This window comes from Rosa rugosa, chromosome 6 (assembly GCF_958449725.1).
Source record: "Rosa rugosa chromosome 6, drRosRugo1.1, whole genome shotgun sequence".
Lineage (NCBI taxonomy): Eukaryota > Viridiplantae > Streptophyta > Magnoliopsida > Rosales > Rosaceae > Rosa > Rosa rugosa.
Window position 1 is genome coordinate 43,410,383 of NC_084825.1, and position 20,757 is coordinate 43,431,139.

Sequence of the window (20,757 nt, forward strand, 5' to 3'; positions counted from 1 at the left end):
AGTGACATAGAGTCCACTAGAGAGACACATAAACTTCTCTAAGATGCGCCTTTGTTCGCAATCATTAGAGGTATTGCAAAGGAACTCATTTCCGTTCTCTACATGCGTTTTCGCATGGAATCCGTTGGCTATTCATAGGTGCGATTGGCCCTAGGAGCGTAGAGAGTTTCTGTGACAGTAATTAAGGTGTCATTTGACAAGTGGAACTTGGGCTATTCCATGTCCTTGAATTAATACTGATGGCTCAGCCATCGTAGTCACAAAAGTCATATGCTCAGAATCAAAATGGAGTCATAAAGAACTCGAAATTTTATTCATAAGCCAACGGAGTTACATCATTGTCTCTTTGACTAAACAAAATCCTAATCCAAAATGATAGCTAATGCAAAACAATGGTAGTCGTCTAACTTCTTTCAGTAATTCCAAAATAAATAGAGAAATGTCGGTGGAGCAAGGCTCGCTTAAGTACCACTAATCTCATAACCTTCCTAGACATCACACTTACTTTGGGTGAGCCTACTTTGAAGAAAAACTAAACCAATGGCATTTACTACAAAAATATATGGCAATTGCCTATTACATCTCTTGGAAAAATAAAGACTTAAACAGAATTGGCGATCTATTGATCCCAGCCAGATTTGTAGTCTTCAACCCTTCACTCTAGATCATCTTCTTGATCTTCTTGTTCCATATAGTGAGCTTCTCTTGCTTCACAATATGCTTTGTAGGCGGTGACGATTTCACGAGCTCTACAAATGTGTGCCCAATGATCAGACACTCCACATCGAGAACATACATCTCTTTGCTCAAACTCCATTGATTGAGGCGCTTTGAAAGCGTCATTTAGATGGCTCTTAGTGTTGGTGGCGCCACCAACATGGCCAGAGGCGTTGCCTCCCTCTCTCTTTCCACGTTGACCTCTTCGGTTCTGTGTTCGCCTATATTGGCGGTTACCTTCCCAAGTAGAGCGATTATATGGACCAGAACGTCCAGAAGTATCCCTAAGGTTAGGGTTTCGCTCTTGGCACCTTCTCTTAGGGGCGCGACTATAATTGGATTCCGGAATATGCTCTATTTCCACGGATCTCGAATTATAGTTCTTCACAAGGATGTTGTCATGCTTTTCAGCGACATTCATAGCTCCAATGAGCTCATGAAACCTTGTGATCCGTCCTGCAGCAACATCGATTCGATAGTTCTTAGCAACCATCAATGCAGAAACGGGGAAGGTAGAGAAAGTCTTCTCAATCAACATCGCATCTGTGATCTCTTTACCACAAAATTTCATTAAGGATTTAATGCGAAGTGCCTCCGAGTTGTAGTCAAGAAACTGACTTGAAATCACAGAAGCGGAGGCTATGCCATCTCACTTCTAGGTCAGGAAGCAGGGAGTCATGGACGTTGCCAAATCTTTCTTCGAGTGAGACCCACAGCCTTCTGGGGTCTTCTTCATTCATGCACTCGTACTGGAGCGAATCATCCATATGACGAGTCATTAGGATGATGGCTTTCGCCTTATTTGCCTCTAAGGCTGCTCTATTTGCTTCCAAAGCTTGAGCTTGCTCAACAGTTAGCACGTCCTGGCTAGGCTCGAGAATCATATCTAGGATTTCATCGGCCTTGAGATGCTGGCGGACATCACGAACCCACCTGTGATATTCAGAGCCAGTTGTTCCCAATGGAGCAAAGTCCAATTTGTTCAGGTTACTCATCTTGAAATAGAACAAGAAAAAGGGTTAGTTTCGGAGTGAAAAAAGCTACCACGAAAACATATAAAATTTCTGAGCGTAGTCGCTTCCAAGAAATTAGGAATTTCTTAGCGTAATCGCTTCCAAGAAATTCAATTCCAAGAGGTATTGAATTAGATCGATACAATGACGTAAGTGGTCGATCATAAATTCTCTACAAACTCTAAGTTTGGAGATCTCAACAAGCTCCAAGCTTGGAGTGAGCACGAACCCCCACAGTTCGGCTTAATTAGGTCTCCCCTATGATGAAGAAAGGGAGGTAGAAGAAGGGAGTTTGCAAGTCCCCGAAAAAGAAGAGAAATTGAATTAAAAAAACTCTAAAAAACGGGAACATTTAGAAAAAAATACCTTGAAATAGGTCGTCGGAAAATTTGGTCGGAAAAAGTCGCCGAAAACGGTCGGAAAAGTCGCCGCCGGCGGCCGAAAAGTTGACCGGTGCTGACGTGGCAGAGGCTGCGTCAATGGGCTTCTCTGAACTGGGCCTAGCTTTCTTCTTCTCAGTGGGCTTTCTGCCCCTTTTTTTCTCTTCTGGGCCCACAGCCTTTTTCTTCTTTCTTCCTTTCTTTTCTTCTTGGCCGTTCCCCTTTTCTTCTTCTGACAGTGGGGCCGTTCCCCTCCTTTTTTTTTCATTCTTTTCTTCTTCTTCTGGGCCCACTCTCTCTTTCTCCTTCTTTTTCTTCTCTTTCCTTTCTTCTTCTACGCGTTTTCTTCTTCCTCGTTCTGTTTTCTGGTTTTTTTGTTTTTTTTTTTCGTTTTGCTGGCAGAGGCTAACCGGCTAATTGATGGGTGCAGTGAAGGCGCTGGGCAGTCGCTGGGTAGGAGGGCAGTCGCAGGAGGCTGTTGGTGCTCGTGCAACGGTGGTAGCAAGACTAGCACGGGCTAGGAGCGTTGGTGGAAAGGTTGAGATTTTTCCGGGTTTTTTGTTTTTAGTTTTGGGATTTCAGGGTTAGGGCTTCGTGCTGATAACGTGTTTAAGGAAAACTGAATTGGGAGAGAATTGAGTCGTGCTTTCATTGATAATAGGGGCCTCTTTATATAGAGGATTACAAGCATAGAGATAGAGTTGTACATGGAAACATAATCGTACATTAATTGGATATCTCCTAAGATTCTCCGAGAATATCTCTAATATAAACCCTATTTCAACTAGAGCAAGTAACCTCGAGTTTGGGCCAGACACATATTCTGGATTTACTTGAACAAGATGTTTGTTTAAGGACATCTAATTTATGTGTTTGGCCCAAACTCTAGTGACTTATCCAATTTGTAATAGGGTTAGTCTTACAGATATCTTTGGAGATATTCTAATCATTGTACGATTCAGTTTCCTTGTAAGATTTATATTCTCTGCTTGTAATCCTCTATATAAGAGGCCCATATTATCAATGAAAGCACAACTCATTCTCTCACAATTTCTGATTTCCTAAAACACGTTATCAGCACGAAGCCCTAACCCTAAAACTCTAAAATCGTAACCTTCAAACCCTAGTTACCTCCGCCGCACACCTTCTAGCCCTCGATCCTAGGAACCCAGAACCGGCCGCGGAACCACCAGAACAGGCCTGAAAAGCCCCGAACCGGCCATCGAAAAACCTGAACCGGTTTGGTTAGCCTCGCTTGCTCCCTCCGCCTGCCTTCTAGCTAGCCTCGCCTCACTCCGCCACATCCCTTGCCTGCTAGCCTCACTACGCACACGCCGCTGCGTTAGCCTCGCCTCGCTCTGCCTTCGGTTAGCCTCGCCACAGCAGCCCCATGTTAGCCTCGCCAGCCAGCGCCTTCGCACACCCTAGGCGCCCTTGCCCTAACACCCCACGCATACCCCACGCACACAGCATGCACGCACGCACGCCCCTGCCTGCTGCCTGCTGCCTTGCACTTAAGTCTCGCCTGCAGCAACCTCCAGCCAACTTCCGGCCAGCAACCAACCACCGGTGACCTCTAACAACATTTTCCAGCGATCCTATTTCGAGGTATTTTTTACAAAAAGTTTCTGCTTTCAAGTACTTTTAATTCTTTTCTTTTCTCGGGGACTTTCAACATCCCTTCCTCTACCCTCAATTTCTTCTTTTGTGGGGAGACCTAAGCTGAACTGTGGGGGTTCGTGCTATCTCCAAGCTTGGAGCTTGTTGAGACCTCCAAACTTAGAGTTTGTTGAGAATATATGATCGACCACACATATCATTGTTTCGATCTAATCCAATACCTCTTGGAACTGAATTTCTTGGGAGCGATTACGCTCAGAAATTTCTATTATTTTCGTGGTAGCTTTTTTTGCTCCGAAACTAACCCTTTTTCTTGTTCTCTTTCAGGATGAGAACAAACTAGACTTTGCTCCATTAGGAACAACTGGCTTTGGATATCACAAGTGGGTTCGTGATGACCGCCAGCATCTCAAGGCCCAAGGAATCCTGGATACGATTCTTGAGCCTAGACAGGACGTGCTAACTGTTGAGCAAGCTCAAGCTTTGGAAGCAAATAGAGCAGCCTTGGAGGAAAATAAGGTGAAAACCATCATCCTAATGACTAGTCATATGGATGATTCGCTCCAGTACGAGTATCTGAATGAAGAAAACCCTAAAAGGCTGTGGGTCTCACTCGAAGAACGTTTTGGCAACGTCCGTGACTCCCTGCTTCCTGTCCTAGAAGTGAGATGGCATAATCTTCGCTTCTGTGATTTCAAGACAGTTCTTGATTACAACTAGGAAGAACTTTGCATTAAATCCTTAATGGAATTCTGTGGTAAAGAGATCAGAGATGCAATGTTGATTGAGAGGACTCTTTCTACCCTCTCCATCTCTGCTTTGATGGTTGCTAAGAACTATTGAATCGATGTTACTGCAGGACAGATCACAAGGTTTCATGAGATCATTGGAGCCATGAATGTCATTGAAAAGCATGACAACATCCTTGTGAAGAACTATAATTCGAGACCCGTGAGAACAGAGACTATTCCAGAGTCCAATTATAGTCACGCCCCAGAGGGAGGATGCCAAGAGCGAAAACCTAATTCTAGGGATACTTCTGGACGTTCTGGTCCATATAATTGCTCTACTTGGGAAGGTAACCGCCAAAATAGGCGGACACAGAACCGAAGAGGTCAACGTGGAAAGAGAGAGGGAGGCAACGCCTCTAGCCATGTTGGTGGAGCGACCAACACTAAGTGCCATCCTAATGACGCTTTCAAAGTGACTCAATCATGGGAGTCTGAGCAAAGAGATGTATGTTCTCGATGTGGAGCATCCGGTCATTGGGCACATATTTGTAGAGCTTGTGAAAATATTGTCATCGCCTACAAAGCGTATTGTGAAGCAAGAGAAGCTCACTATGTGGAACAAAAAATCAAGAAGGTGATCTCGAACTAAGGGTTGAAGACTTCAAATCAGGCCAAGATCAAGAGATTGCCGATTTTGATCAAAGTCTTTATTTTTGCAAGAGTTGTAATAGGCAATTGCCATATATTTTGTACTAAATGCTATTGGTTTAGTTTTTCTTCAACTAGGCTCATCCAAAGTGAGTATGATGTCTAGGAAGGTTTTGAGATAAGTGGTACTTAAGCGAGATTTGCTCCACCGACATCTCTCTACTCACCTGGTCATATTTATTTTGGAGTTACCGAAAGAAGTCAAACGACTACCTTTGTTTTGCATTAGCTAGTATTTGGATTAGATTCTCTTAATGGTTAAGAAATAATGATGTACTCCGTTGGTTTATGAATAAAATTTTGAGTTCTTTTCATTATGACTCCAATTGATATTCTGAGCATATTACTTTGTGACCACGATGGCTAGGCCATCAGGATTAGTTCAAGGACATGGAATGACCCAAATTCCTCCTGCCAAATCGCACCTTGATTATTGTCACAAAAACTCTCTACGCTTCTAGGGCGAATCCGAACCCTATTGAGCTATTCAAGCCAAGGAATTCCATGCGAAAATGCATATAGAGAACGAAAAAGAGTTCCTTTGCAATACCTCTACTGATTGCGAATAAAGACGTATCTTAGAGAAACTTACTTGTCTCTTTAGTGGATTTTATGTCACCATTATTCGAGCTATTAAATCCAATAAAGTTATGAGAGAAGGTCTCTAGGATTTAAACACATATTGGCTTTGTCACGACAAGATAGGTCATCCTAGTCATGATATGATGATCCGTCTACTAAATACTTCACACGGACATCCATTCTTTCGAACGAAATGAAGCACGAATCAAAGGTTGATTCCTGGACTAAGTGTGACCGCGCCGCTGCAGTCCACCGCCAGCCTAGGGCTACCGTAGTCCATATCCATGATGCCATGGATGGTGTCCATCATGGTGATTGCGCCCCAGGTGATGCTGCAATCACCAACTTTGCTTCAAATAGCGTTTCAGACGCTCAGGCCCAACCAAAATCTTCATTGGTTGCTTCTAAGGCCTCTCGCTCGTTCTACAAAGCATGTTCCTTATGGAAATTAGGACTGAGACCGTTCTACGCAAAGGATACGAAAATACTCATTCTATTTTTACATAGAATCCGAGGGGATTCTGTGGACCGATTCAACCAACTTGCGGACGTTTAAATATTTCATGATGTTAGTTGACGTGCAAACACGCTGGTCACGTATTGTGCCATTTCCACTTGTAATGCTGCTTCTACTACATTCTTAGCACAAATCATATGGCAACAGGCTCACTCCCTGGATCACCTCATTCAGTCAATTTTACTTAACAATGCTAGAGAGTTTCCATCGAAGACTTTCGATGATTATTGCATTGGGACTGATGTTGGACATCATATCCCCATGTACACACCCAAATAGTCTTGAGAAAACGACTACGATGGTAGTCCGGACATTGGTAATGTGCACCAATCTCCCTATATCCGCTTGAGGTGATGCAATATCGAATGCAGCTATGCTAATTAGTCTACGACCCACCGCCACTCAATCTATCTCTGCGTTACAGCTAGTGACTGGGTACAAGTATCTCATACTTACGCATATTTGAGTGTGCCATTTATGTGCCTCTTGCACCGCCACAGCTCACTAAGATGGGTCATCACAGACGAATGGGCAAATACGTTGGATTGGTGACTCCAACAATCGTCCGTCATTTACTACGCTTGTTAGGCGATCCCTGTACCGCTAGATTTGCGGATTGTCACTTTGATGAGACAGTCTTCCAGTCGTTAGGGGGGGATAAGAACAAGGATGTTTAGCAGGAACGACAGGAATTGTCGTAGTCTGTCCCCACTATGTCTCATCTCGATCTCCGCTAAAGTGACGAGATCACACATATCTGCTGCAAACATGCCTGCAAGGATGGACGTCCCTACAAAAGGACGTAGTGCCACCCTACACGGAGATAGGCATGACACCAATGCCATAGAGAGTGGCAATCTGGCGTTACATGTCATGGCCCCAGCTAGGATGCGTGGGAGGCCCGTGGGTTCGAAGGATACTTTGGCACAATTCAATCCTTTGATCATCGACACTCAAAATCCGTCTCATGAGAATGTTCCGGATTAGGTTATAATTGGGGAACGCCTCAACATCAAAACTTATTCCTGAGAATATAGAGCTCTCTGAAAATTACACTAGTATACATAAAACGTGGGATAGAAACTCCATCATGATTGATGATGTATTTGCGTGTTTTGTTGCGCATGAGTTTGTTGAGTCCGATGATATCAAAACACGCTCCGTTGATGAATAAATGCCAACGTAGAGAAAATTGGCCTAAATGGAAAGATGCGATCCAGGTTGAGTTGGATTCTCTATCGAAGAGGAAAGTTTTTAGAGCCAGTGATGCCAACACCTCCTAACATAAAACCTTATTACTAATGGGTCTTCGTTAGAAAGCGTGATGAGAAAAAGATATGGTGATCTCGCCTTATGACGCAAGGCTTCTCACAAAACGCCCTGGAATGAACTACGAGGAGACATATTCACTATGTCAAAAAGGCCTTCAGACGACAGAACTGTTCTGTCGTCTGAACGAACAAAAATGTGTCGTCTAGTACGATGTCGTGTCTTGGGCGTATCGAACGACAGAAGAGTTCTGTCGTCTGAAAATTCAGACGACATAAAAAATGTGTCGTCTGATGAGTTTTGCATTTTGGGAACATTGTGATCTGTTTCTTTAAAAGCATTCAAACAACGGTTTTGTATTGTCTGATAAACAAAACAATGACATATTTTTTGAAATACTATTCTGTGAAGCATATTGCAAGACTTATTTGTGTGGTCTGAATGCCCTTAAATAAGAAATATGAAGACTCATATGTAGTGTCTTCTCTCATACAACAACACTTAAAGGTTGTGCTAATTTACTTTACACGACAATTATATGTGGTCGTAAAGTGTATCAGAGGACAATTAAATGTCGTTCTATAGTTGATTTGTATGACATTTAAGTGTTGTGTGAAAGATTTTTCAATTATACATATGTGATGTTGGGAAATGGTTTAGACAATAGATTTCTGTTATGTCAATCTCATTACGACGACAATTTACTGTCGTTTGAGATTATTTAGACGACAAATTTTTGTAGTCTGAATATAACAAGGACCACTAATAGTACGTGTTTTATATTGTCTGTAATCATGTCCAATCACACTTATTTGTTGTTGTTATACACTGTGCAGCTGCAACCACACATTTTGGTGTGCTTTTGTTGTAGCTTGCAGTTTGTGATGACACATTTTAGTAGTCCCCTGTACAATTGGTATGCATGCATTCTGGAAATTAAAATTGCCCATTAATGAAAGTATGAAACCATAAAATCCACATTCAAAATCATTCATTGCAATTTCCATTAATCCACTAGTATCTCATGTACACAAACTTAATCATGAACTTCAGTTCAAAATAACTCATATATACTAATCTGGATCTGAAGACAAGTCTAAATGCTTAATGAATGAAAAATTTCTACTAGACACAAGTTAATAAAGGAACTAGCTAGCTATACTGCTGTACTGCTGTACTAGTTTCACAATCTGATCATGAACGGAATCACCCAAATCATAGAAGTGGTCATAGAAAACGGAATGGCCAGTGAGCTTGCAGAGACACAAACCTGCTGACCCATTGCAGAGACACAAATCTTTCTTGACCCCCATATAGACTTATGCTGCATATTACAAGAGCAACTAGTCTTCATTCTCAATGAGGAACAAGATATTGCAGAAAAAAGAACAAAAACCTTTGCTGCAAATCTGGTAGGTGGTCTACTCGTCTGCATTTAACTCATGTGCAGCTTAGTGAGGCATTTAACTCATCTGCAGAAAAGATACAAGCTACGTAAATATAATTAAATATAATAATACCATGACCATTATCAAAATTCAGGCATTGGTCAAACCTATCAATACTCTGATATATGATTTTGCATCATATTAATTTGAAGCTGATATTGTACAGTTCAGATAAAGCCGAAGTAAGTACATTATATTTATCAACAAAGAGATGACTCAGATGAGTTCATCAAATACAGAACATACTTATCAGAAAAATCAGAAAACTCCAAGTGTAATGAATTATGATGATGTTTAAGGAAAACATGCTGAAGTACTTACACATTGAGAAGAGATGAGCTTTTCGATTCAGAGAGAGTGCCATTCAACTTATTGTTTCCAAGAAACCTAATCATGAAGACAGAAATACATGCCTCAATTAGTACTTGAAAGAGTACATTTAGGAGGAAAATAAAACAAGTAAGAGCTGAACAGAGTGGAATTTTACTGAGTTGCAAGAAGAGAAGAAGACCATCACTTTCTTTGATAGATTCCTCGTCAGGAAAGAATATAGGAGAATAAAATCTCTTGGCACTTGGCACAAGACAATAGTCCTGTTGCAGTCCTATATTCGTGGCCTGTAATGCACACAATCTTGGCAGGTTATAAAGATTACGGCTAAAATACAAGAATAAATAGGTCTATATGAGTATGAAGTGGACTTAATATTTAGTGTGGAATCCAAAAGACCAGTTGGATTCCTACCTTAGTTCTCCCATCATCCACATCTATATACATAGGCGTTGTCTGGAAGGAAAAGTCAGCAAGATCTTCAACCTACAGGTTTAATGGGAAAAGTATTAATATATATAAGAAGTAACTCATGTAACATATGGGCAATCCAGTCATGTAAAGAAGAGACAAAAACAGTTTAGAAACTACTGAACTATATGCAAACAAATAATCAACTACCGAAATGTAATCATGGGATGACTGTTCAGAGATTCAAAATATATGCAATGCATTGCTCGCTTTCTCCCTCTCAGTCTGTGTCTCTTTTACACATGGCGCGCGTACACACACACGCACATGCAACAATGAATATCAGAAACACTTTTATCCTTTACAATTTTTGTGTGCTCCTAAGAAACATTAAAATATTCAGGGAAACAAAGGTAAGCCAAAGACATGTTGACTCTTTAATGGATCATGATACTAGCTTTTTGCAAAGGCATTTCAAATTCCAAAGTCCATGAATTCAAGAGCTGGTTGCTTGAATTTTGGGATTCATAGTTGAAGGGTTCACGGACTCAGGGATTTATAGAATTATATTAAATAACTAAGATACAATATATAACTAACAGGATTGAATAAGAACTGCTTGCTTGAATTCCAGGATACTTATGTATTAGGGACTTTGGGACTGTTCTGGAGACTTTTTTGAAGGGATCACGATAGGGTGCATACTCTAATATGCAGCAAGTAACGAACATTGGTCTTACCATTCTTCTCACATCCCTAAGTTCTCAGAATGTTAGCCAAAAGCAAGTTTTATCTCAGAAAACTTATATTGCCTAGTACCAAGAAGTCTGTTAGTAAATATGTCACACTTTTCCTACTCAACTACTACTCACGATTTTATCTTATTAGCCAAGTCAAAAGTAGTTTAAGAGGGAATAAGATAGTATGGAAACCCGTTTTGACTAGGGATCTCTATAATTTTCAACCATTGATTTCACCAAGTCCAGGAAAATGGATGAAAGTAAAACACTAACAAGTACACACATTGAACAAGAACTCAACTATTCTTTTTCTGCCTTCAAAACAAAACTGCAAAATAAAATCTGTGCAAGACAAATCATCTCAATGTCTTCCACAATAAGCAAATAGCACTCTAATTGAAAAGGAGATATTTTTTTTTTATTCTCCTATCTTCTCACTTGTCAAACACTGTTTTGTTTCTCTAACATATCTATGCAACATAAATCTTCAAGCACTTCAAGGAATGCCATAATAACAGTGCCATGTTCCCGCAGAACTGCAAAAACTGTTGCAGCTCATGCAACAATATAAAACTAAGTTTGGTCGTAGTATAACCGCACCTAACTCTAAAAATACTTGTAATGTAACTAGGTCATGAGTGCAAGCTAAAACAATAGAAAGAAACCACTTTGGTGCGATCAACAAAGTGGACCTTTATCAAAGTACATTGTCAGTCAATCCTTCAGTCTTAGTCATTTAATGTGCATCTACAACATGCTTGAAAACGAGATGACTACAACTACTACATCACACCTGATGACTGTCCTTATGCGAATAACTGAATATGAAACAGTAAAGTAAAATTAAAACCATTAGCAGTGAAAGCTAAGCTAAGCTATGAGCTAATGAAGGAACTGTTGCTTTGGCTACCTACCTGCGATACTGGATAGGCATATTACCAGCCTTCCAGATAGCAATCTTACGCGCGCGCACACACATACATAGGCACATGCAACGCGGCAATGAATATTAGACATTTTAGTCTCATACATTTTATTTTTGTTTCTACATTTTCTCTAGACCTGGACCTTTTTTTTTTCTTTTATTTGAAAGGAAACAGCTTTTTATTGACAAAACAAATACCATAATACAAAGAAGCGGACAAGAAGTCCACATAAGAAAAGAAAGATAGTTTGAGGAACAGAATAAGATGCTCAACTGACAGTAAACATGCTTGCCAATCTAGAACAAGAGATGAAAGAGTGTAATCTTCATACTCCCCAAATATAGAGGCCCAAAGAGAATCTCAAATCTTAACTCTTTCCCACAACTCTTCCAACTCCGCACTACCATAGGCTTCAGACGTCCCTTTATTTCTCTGGACCTTGAAAAGAAAAATTAAGCCAGGTCTACTCTTGTTTGCTAACTGCCTAGTCTAGTATGTGCAGTATACACAAATAAATGCAAATCATGACAATACATACTCAACTCTCTAAACCACAAGTTAAGAAAAGGCAGTGTTATATATATATATATATATATAGATGTATAAATAGGCATAAAAGTTAAGAAAAGGCAGATGTATATATATGATTATACATGTGTGATAACAATTTAGTTTAGTGCAGTGCATTCATATAATGACAAATAAAGAAGTTGCACCACAATCTGTATCTATTTTTAATTACAGAGAAAGTCATTGACAAAAAAGGAATAAGTATAGATAAGTGGACAAGTATACAGTGAGAAAAAGTACCCAGTAAGTACAACAATCCTAGCAGAAAGAAACAATAAGCACCAAAAACAACGAAACTAACTTCCGCATTCCAATCTGTTTGAAAGGCAAAAAAGGAGCCATTCCTAGAAATTGAAGAAACTGATCCCTTCATGATGCCCAGACTAACCAACATCACCTTCATAGCAGATCTCCCCAAAACCAACACCTTCTTTACAAAAAAAAACTGTAGTTTCACATAACAAAGACACACAATCCTGGAATGTGTCCCAGCTCACATTAGAATCCTAATAAACACCCTTCTTCAAAGAGCTAAAGCAACCAAATTGGTGGTTCTTTAACAAGATGATAGTAATTACAATCATAAATTGCATTAGGAAAAGGAAACGACATGCTTGATCCTTGTTAAACTTTTCACCAAAGACTCAAGAAATCAACACTTCCAGTAATCATACCATTTACTGGAATCCATATCTCTCACTGTGAGACCAAAACATTGTAATGGCTTCATTCATATATATATATATATATATATATATATATATATATAGCTATCAGGAAGCTATTCAGTAAACCAAGTTTAGCAATAGAAAAACAAACACCAGTTAAGGTAAAGATCACTTACAGGTAATGTAGGCCAAGCATCCCCCTTGAATCCCTACAACCTTCTCAGCCTAAGACAATCATATGAATTCCATGAATACTTAGTGTCATCTCCCAGAATTCATCACTAGAATATCCAAATTTGGATTTCGTTGAAAGACCTTAAAATGATGGGAATTCCATAAATCCAAACCTAGAATTAATCAAACGCATCTAAAAATACATAATGAAGCCTTACTAAGGGAATTAGAGCACAAATTTACCTTGGGCATCCAAACTTGAAGTTCCTCTTCTTTCCCCCAATTCTCTAACTTCATCCTCCCTATCTATCAAAACCCAACGGTGAAATCTGAAAAGCACGACAACAACAAACCCTCCTACCTAGTGGCCAAATACCAAAAAGCCCTTAAACAAAACCCTTTTTAATCTTTTTTTTTTCTTTTCTTTTTTTTCTCGGTTGTTACATTATGAATGCAGCTACATCAGCAACTGCCTAAAGGCTAGATCAACATTGCATGTTGACGGTTCTGATGGGAACTATATCTGGATAAAACAGATGGACTATAAGCTTCTGACTATAGATAAAACTGAATATAAGGTGCCCCTTTAAATACCATGTACAATTAAAGACTTACTAGGAACACCAACATAAAATGCTGGCATCCTGCACTCAATTGCTCTAAGTGAGCCAGGAGTGAGAACTATAGTATATCCCCTACTTCACTTGGGTTCAAATTTGTTCTCTCTATAACTGCCTACATAACAAGTACATCACAGATAAATTAGCCCTATAGACTTAAGATGAAACATACAAATCCCGAGACTCGACATTCTTTCCTATGAAAATTCAACTGTACGTTTATCTTACCTTCAAAACAGGTGCCAGTAAATCATCAGCTAAAGTATCCTTAAAACCGCCTCGCTTTGCTTTGTAAATGGCAGTTCGGTAGGCCCTGTTTAACATGATTTTCAAGGCAATATTAAGCACAGGGAAGGTATAAACATTATCAACAGATATAGATTGCAAAAGATTAAACATTATCAATTACTCACGCCACAATCACTACATCCTTCCCAGCAAATCCTTTTGTAGCACCAAGTTTCCCTATCAAGGCCAACAAAATAGAAGAAACATGATACAACAGAAGAACTATTATCCAAACTCAAAACCCCAAAACCCAAATGAGTTTTAATTGAAAGAAGGAAGAGTTCTTGTCAAACAACATGGAAAATAAAACACCAACACATAAATCCATTTCAACCGAAGGAAAACCACAGCACTAAATCGAAGAGAAACCCCCAAGACAAAACCCCAATATAGCTATATCCATTTCAATCACCCCATCCCCAAATAGAAGAAAAACCTAATCGAAATCAACTAAAATCGAAATTTTGGATAATAAGCAAACCTAAAATTTGCAGATAAAACCCTAAAATCGATCTAGGATTAAACCCAATCGAAACCCTAAACTAAAAAACGATTGAAACCCTAAATTGCTTACCAATATCCGAATTAAAAACAGCTCTGTTGTTGCTGGGGAGGTCCACTAATCCGGTCGCGAAAGATGAAGTAGAGGCTAAGAAGAAGAAGGAGAGACCAAGAAGAATCGAGAGAGTGAGAAGATGAAGGAGAGAGGAGAGAGTGAGAATCGAGATCTGAGAGATCTGAGAGAGCTGAGTGAGAAGGAGAGAGGCTGGTGTTTGAGTTTTCCAGTTTCGCGGGTTCTAGGTCGAGCTGAGTGAGAAAGAGAGAGCGCGCGGGCTGGTGTTGGAGTGAGAAGGACAGAAAATGATTTAATTACGAGGGATCTATGTAAAAAAGCACAAGTCAAAATAACTTCAAAAATTTTAAAACAAGCTCCACACTCAGACGACATTTAAATGTTGTCTAAATGTCACAACATTTTCTAGTCAACTAGAGTTCGGCTATTTGAGAGGGAAAAGTACTTGATCAAATTTTGGATATCCCTCCGCATTTGAGATAGGAAATCATCATCTTTTACAACTACACAAATGTGTTGTCTGAATGCTCACCATTTTTTCAAATTGAACGAGTATGGTTTTAGTCTATATTCAGACAACACAAAAAAAAATTATGTCGTCTGAAAAACTCAGACGACATAAAACAAAACTTATGTCGTCTGAAGTGTGTCGTCTGAAGCACATTTTGGCATAGTGATTCTCTCGTAATGGATGTCATTGCACTCCACTATCTTGTCAGTTTGGTAGTTTCCGAATAACTGAACATGCAGCTTACGAATGTGGTCACTACGTATCTCTATGGGGATCTAGATACGGAATATACATGAAGGTCCATGGTGGACTTCATTCACCCAAGTCAAATGGTTCTAGATCACGGAGCGCGTTTGCAATAAGAATGAAACGCTCACTAAAATGACTATTTGATTGGTAAGGGATATGCCCGCGCGTATCTATGACAAGTTTCGGATTCTATCGCGGTTCATGTTGGTGACATGATGGTCTTCATTAAAAGCCCTTAAAGAGTTAAGGGAAACCGCTGAACACTTGAAATCCGAGTTTGAAATTAAGGATCTTGGGATAACACAATTATGTCTCGGTTTGGAACTTGAGCACCGTGTTGATGGATGCTTAGGCTTTTTGACAATGTCAAACCTTCAAGCACGCCCATGATCGTCCGTAGTTTTGATCCTAAAAAGGATCATCTTCGTCCGAAGGATGATGACGAAGATCTGCTAGAGGCAGAAGTACCCTACTTAAGTGCAATAGGCGCATTATTATACTTATCTCAATGCACAAGACCGGACATCTTATTTGCTGTAAACTTGTTAGTTAGATATAGCTCTGTGCCAACGCGACGCCGTTAGATTGGTGTAAAAGATATATCATTTGATACTTAAGATGTATGATTGATATGGGCATGCTCTATCCCAAAATAGAGATGATGGATTCGAACCCATCACACACCTGGAAAGCCGCCAACACTGGCCTGCGTTCCCTATCCCCATCTCAAAACAACATTAGTGTTTTGGAAGGTTTTGCTGATGCTGGGTACCTCTAACCCACACAAAGGTCATTCCTAAACTGGTTAAGTGTTCACCATGGGCAAGACTGCGATATCTTAGAGGTCTACAGAACAGACCATTGTCGCTACATCTTCGAACCATGTAGAGATTATTGCTCTTCACGAAGCGGTTCATGAATGTATATGGATTTGATTCATAATTACGCATGTTCGAAGCAATTGTGGTTTGAAGTCTACCACATATGAGCCTACGAGCATTTATGAGGATAATGCTGCTTGCTTTGAACGAATGAAGCAAGGCTACAACATCAAGCATCATTAACAATAACAGACTATCCTTAAGATCAAAGTGAACAAGGTTCGATATGAGGACAATATAGCAAACTTGTATACTAAGTCATTGCCTAAATCAACTTTCGAGAAACATGTTAGTAGCATCATTTGCGGAAGTTATCCGAACTCCAATGATCGTAGTCATCAGGGGGAGATGCAAACATCAGGGGGAGATGTCTACATGTATGGTCTCGAAACGTGAAGGGTGTGTTGTACTCTTTTTCTCCTTCGATCGAGGTTATTGTTGTCCCACTGAGTTTTTGTTGCTCGACAAGGTTTTTGACTAGGCAATGAGAGGAGCACCACGTTTGGGCGACACAAGGGGAGTGTTTAAGGACATCTGATTTATGTGTCCGGCTCAAACTCTAGTGATTTGTCTAAGTTGTAATAGGATTAGTCTTACAGATATCTTTGGAGATATCCTAATCATTGTACGATTCAGTTTCCTTGTAAGACCTATATTCTCTGCTTGTAATCCTCTATATAAAGATACTCCTATTATCAATGAAAGCACAACTCATTTTCTTCTAATTTCTGATTTCCTAAAACAGTTTGATAACTTGTTTAAAAAAGATCAAGACAAAACACTATCTAAAGTCGGATGTGTTTGCTCGGAGGAGAAAATTTTGCGCAGAAAGTATCATGATCTTCAATTCCTGACCTCTGAAAAGATCTACAAGTCTCGAAGAGTGCTATATTATCACTCATCAATGAGGGACCTGTCCCTCTACCTCTACATGCACAATCCCCCTATTAACGCATTGGCTCAGGAAAGCACATCATATTGGTATATGCTAGATAGCCTCCTTTCCTTCCTCTATATTGACCGAAAGTCCAAACCCCGTTGTGACAAGAAAATAGCGGCCCCAACGAAGAAGCCGCAAACATCCAAAAATCCCACCACAGGCTCGTTGAACCCATCTAGAAGATAGTCTACAAGTCCCACAACTTCCACCCATTTATTATTTTTCCATACAACACTGTAGCCCAGAACCCACGTACCTCTCAACCAGAGGGCAAGTTATATAAAAATCAACTGCCAGTAACCTCCCTATATATCAACAATATATTAGTTCCTTTTATCTAGAAGCCATCGCTATCCACCGATACCAAGTCCAAAGAATATATAAATAGAACTTGGGTTCATCTCTCTCCATGAAAATCAAACACACCCAGCAACAACAATTCCATCAAAGCTTTAGCTTCTTGTACTTCGTTTATTTCCCAAAATGGTTGCCCAATTGGACTCGTACGTTGCCCTAGAAGAAAACCCAGATCACCAATTACAGAACCAGCAAGATGATGATCCATATGAAGCAGAGGAGACACTCTCTCTTTGTGATCTTCCTACACACAGCGACTCAGCTCATTGGGATGACTTCTCCAAAGAGTATCAGAGCTCTTCATTGGATAGAGATGAAGACAACTTCTTTGAGTTCTTCAGTGAAGAGTTCACGGCCTCAACATACGCATCTGAGAATAAAGACATCATCTTCTGTGGGAAGAAGCTCATTCCCTACAGCAAAGAAGCACCACATGTTGCAGCAGAGAAGAAGACGACCCAGAAAAGCACAGAAACGAGCAACAAAATTTCCACCAAGAAATGGGGATTGTTTCGATGGAGAAGGTTTAGGAGATCGAAACCCAAGGTTGTCACCAAGTACTGCAAGCCGAGCCAAGTGAAAGATGGTAGAAGTAATACTATTTCATTTCCCACATCCAAAAGCTACAAAAGGTGCGATCCTTCACTATGGAAAGTGTCGGTTCTGTCTAGCAACCGATCAAAATCAAAGTGGCATTTGTTCATGTTTGGAATAACGAAGTTTCCTACAGAGATGGAGCTGAGGGACATCAAGAGCAGGCAAAGCAGGAGGAACCCATCGACCATGTTTGGGTCTAATTGTAAAGCAAGTAATGAAATCATGGGAAAGGGTAATAAGGAAATTAGCAGTAATAATAGTAGTAGCAGTAGTAATAGTAGTAATAGCAGTAGTAGAGCTAAGGGATTGTGGAGTTTGTTGAGAGTTATCGGGTGTAGTAGTCAGCTTCCAAAGGCCGTCCTTCTTTAGTTAGAAGAAGAATATTTTTTGTAATAGTGCTTCCATAGACCGATAAGACTCTAGTTGGAGGGTTAGGACCTCACTATTTAATTATCTTCTCTTTCCTCCTAAATATTGTTTGAAGCATTTTTGTTGATAATGGGATAGGTACTATACCAATTAATCTCATATGCGTGTTACATATGCAAGTTAATTGAGATCTGAAATTTGAGCATTCTTTGTTTTTCGTTTTCACAAATTTCCAATTATATTTGGTGTCTTGATCATGCAGGTAAAAAGCCACTGAAGCATGCAGAAACGTAAAACATGTGACATATAATATCTTATAGTCACTATCATATATATAATTGGAATCATTACCATGCATAAGCTAGTTTCTAGTGTTTGTCTTCTTCTAGGTAATAACTTATAGCAACTTAGCAAGAGATATATTAATGAATTCGACAATTTCTGTAGATATATAAATGTCTGTACTCTATTAATCTCTTCGATCTTTAAATTATTTAACACATGATTATTGCTAACCAGCTGGCCAACCACCAAAGGAAACAAAAACAGAAGGAACGTTAACAATGTTAGAACTGCGGATACAAGAGACTGCAAAATGTTAAGTTAGAAAACACGTAGCTGCCAGTTTTTACAAGAGGTTGCCCAGCAGTTGGGCGAGATTTACTACTACATTTAACAAATTGCAGGCAGACATTGCTTATAACATGCCGGCCAGTTTTTGAATATCATGATGTAAAAATTATGATAGGTTGTGTGCCAGTGGGAGTCATTCGAATCCAAGATTCAAGTTCGATATGTATAAGTAGGGGAACAGTACACTAGCTGTTCTAGAAAACTTTGCTCCTGAGGCAACTTTACCGCATGTCAACTAATTTGAAATATAAGAGTGATGGACACTGGGAGATAATCATGAATTAAGAAGAAATCCGGCCGCGTAGAAATGAGTCATTCACATTAAGCTGCTGATTTTAAATGTCTCCTATTCCATAAATTTGAATTTTCTAACAAACTAAAATATAAATGCATGCCCAATCATGGTAAACGAACCAATATACATGTCACCAACAAATCCAGACGATTACTTTTCTTCAACAAAATATTTCGTAACTGATTAGCTTCCGGTAGTTCCATCTAGAAGACATCATATATACACTAATTTCCCTAATTTCTCGTCAAAAGAAGAGAAAGAATTGAAGTAGCTAGCTCGGAAACTTAATTAGCTCAATTCTGTCTTCACCAAACAGGAAAAATTAAAGAAGCTCAACTACTTTAGTCTAAGCCACTACTCGTCACTTTCTGAACATTGTCATATGCATGATATATACCTTAATTAGGGCAGAAGATCGAGCACAGTCAGCACACCTGTACTTAATTGTGAATTTATGATCCATCACGTAGATATATACGGTTGGGAGCTAGCTTGTCTTCCTTGGTCCACTGCATGCCGGAGACCTCGACCTCCATTAATTCCTTGTCTCCGTCCCAATACTTGACTAATTGGTTGCAAGTGCATGTGAGTCTTGATTCTAGAAAGTGATATAGTACAAACACAGTTGCTCACCGGGACAATTTTAAGAAACTGTGACAGATAAGTAGATTTCAGCCACATGTACTAAATTAAGAAATATAAATTATAACAACATAAAACTGTGCATTTATTCTTAACCGTCAGATCCACGTGTACCTCATAGTCCTTCAAAAATTGTTCCGTAAGTGAGCAGCTCTGATAATACACATACACAACATGTAATACTAGGTAAATATGTGGAGGATAGTCTTAAGTAGTTAGGCATGCTAACCAAGTTACCAAAATATCCAAGGCTTCTATATGCTTCATTAATTTTCATGCGCGCAGTGCATGGGATCCCGTCATATACTAATTAACTAGGAAATTTCGTATGAAGGGTTGATGTTGATGCTTGTGATGAGGTCTATCGTGAAGTTAGTATGCAGATAGTGTTGGGATATTTCTTGTTGAGAGCGAGATCAAGTACGTTCACATCATGATAATCTGCATGGTAATTAAATTGATCTGTTTTAGAAAATCTATGGAGCATCAATATGTTTATACTTCGAATAAAACATACATTCTGAAACGAAATGAATCGGTAAATTTCGGTCACATCTACAAAATGAGGGGAGTGATCGCTTCCAGTCGCTCTGCTCTACAATGAATTCAATCTAGAATTAATGATCATAGAACTCAATCTTATATTAACAATTGATGAACAACGTATAAAACATACATTCTGAAACGAAAAATGAATCGGTTAATTTCGGTCACATGTAGAAAATGAGGGGAGTGATCGCTTCCACTCGCTCTGCTCTACAATGAATTTAATCTAGAATTAATGATCATAGAACTCAATCTTACATTAACAATTGATGAACAATGTTTGGATGGTTGCATAAAGAATCGTTCTTAGATTAATTTCAACTTCAACCATGTTGCTTCTAACAAGGAATGCATAATAACTGTAATTAAGTTTTACCCATTTACCCAAGATAACAGGAAGATATAGAAGCAAAATCTGCAGGCCACACTCATAAGTCTGTCGGTCTGTCTC

General features: G+C 39.5%; 1 protein-coding gene and 1 long non-coding RNA gene across 3 annotated transcripts; one reads left to right on the top strand and one right to left on the bottom strand.

The window, feature by feature from the left end:
* Nucleotides 1–8,490: 8,490 nt before the first annotated feature.
* On the bottom strand, nucleotides 8,491–14,956 carry LOC133718897 (uncharacterized). 2 transcript variants are annotated; one of them, XR_009850646.1, is made up of 9 exons: nucleotides 14,287–14,956; nucleotides 13,838–13,889; nucleotides 13,653–13,737; nucleotides 13,048–13,110; nucleotides 12,807–12,855; nucleotides 9,730–9,801; nucleotides 9,473–9,602; nucleotides 9,307–9,372; nucleotides 8,491–9,009 (listed from the first exon to the last, which is right to left on the bottom strand). It is a non-coding gene; the product is annotated as an uncharacterized LOC133718897 (long non-coding RNA). The 2 variants fall into 2 exon arrangements; XR_009850645.1 differs by having other exon boundaries at nucleotides 13,838–14,956.
* A 2,211-nt stretch (nucleotides 14,957–17,167) lies between these two features.
* LOC133718765 (uncharacterized) lies at nucleotides 17,168–18,366 on the top strand. Its single transcript, XM_062145648.1, has one exon. It carries the CDS (start codon nucleotides 17,351–17,353, stop codon nucleotides 18,188–18,190), a length of 840 nt encoding a protein of 279 aa, XP_062001632.1. The 5' UTR covers nucleotides 17,168–17,350; the 3' UTR covers nucleotides 18,191–18,366.
* Nucleotides 18,367–20,757: the final 2,391 nt, after the last annotated feature.

Excerpts from the sequence above, each read along its gene's own strand:
- LOC133718765 (XM_062145648.1), top strand. The coding sequence starts at position 17,351 with ATGGTTGCCCAATTGGACTCGTACGTTGCCCTAGAAGAAAACCCAGAT.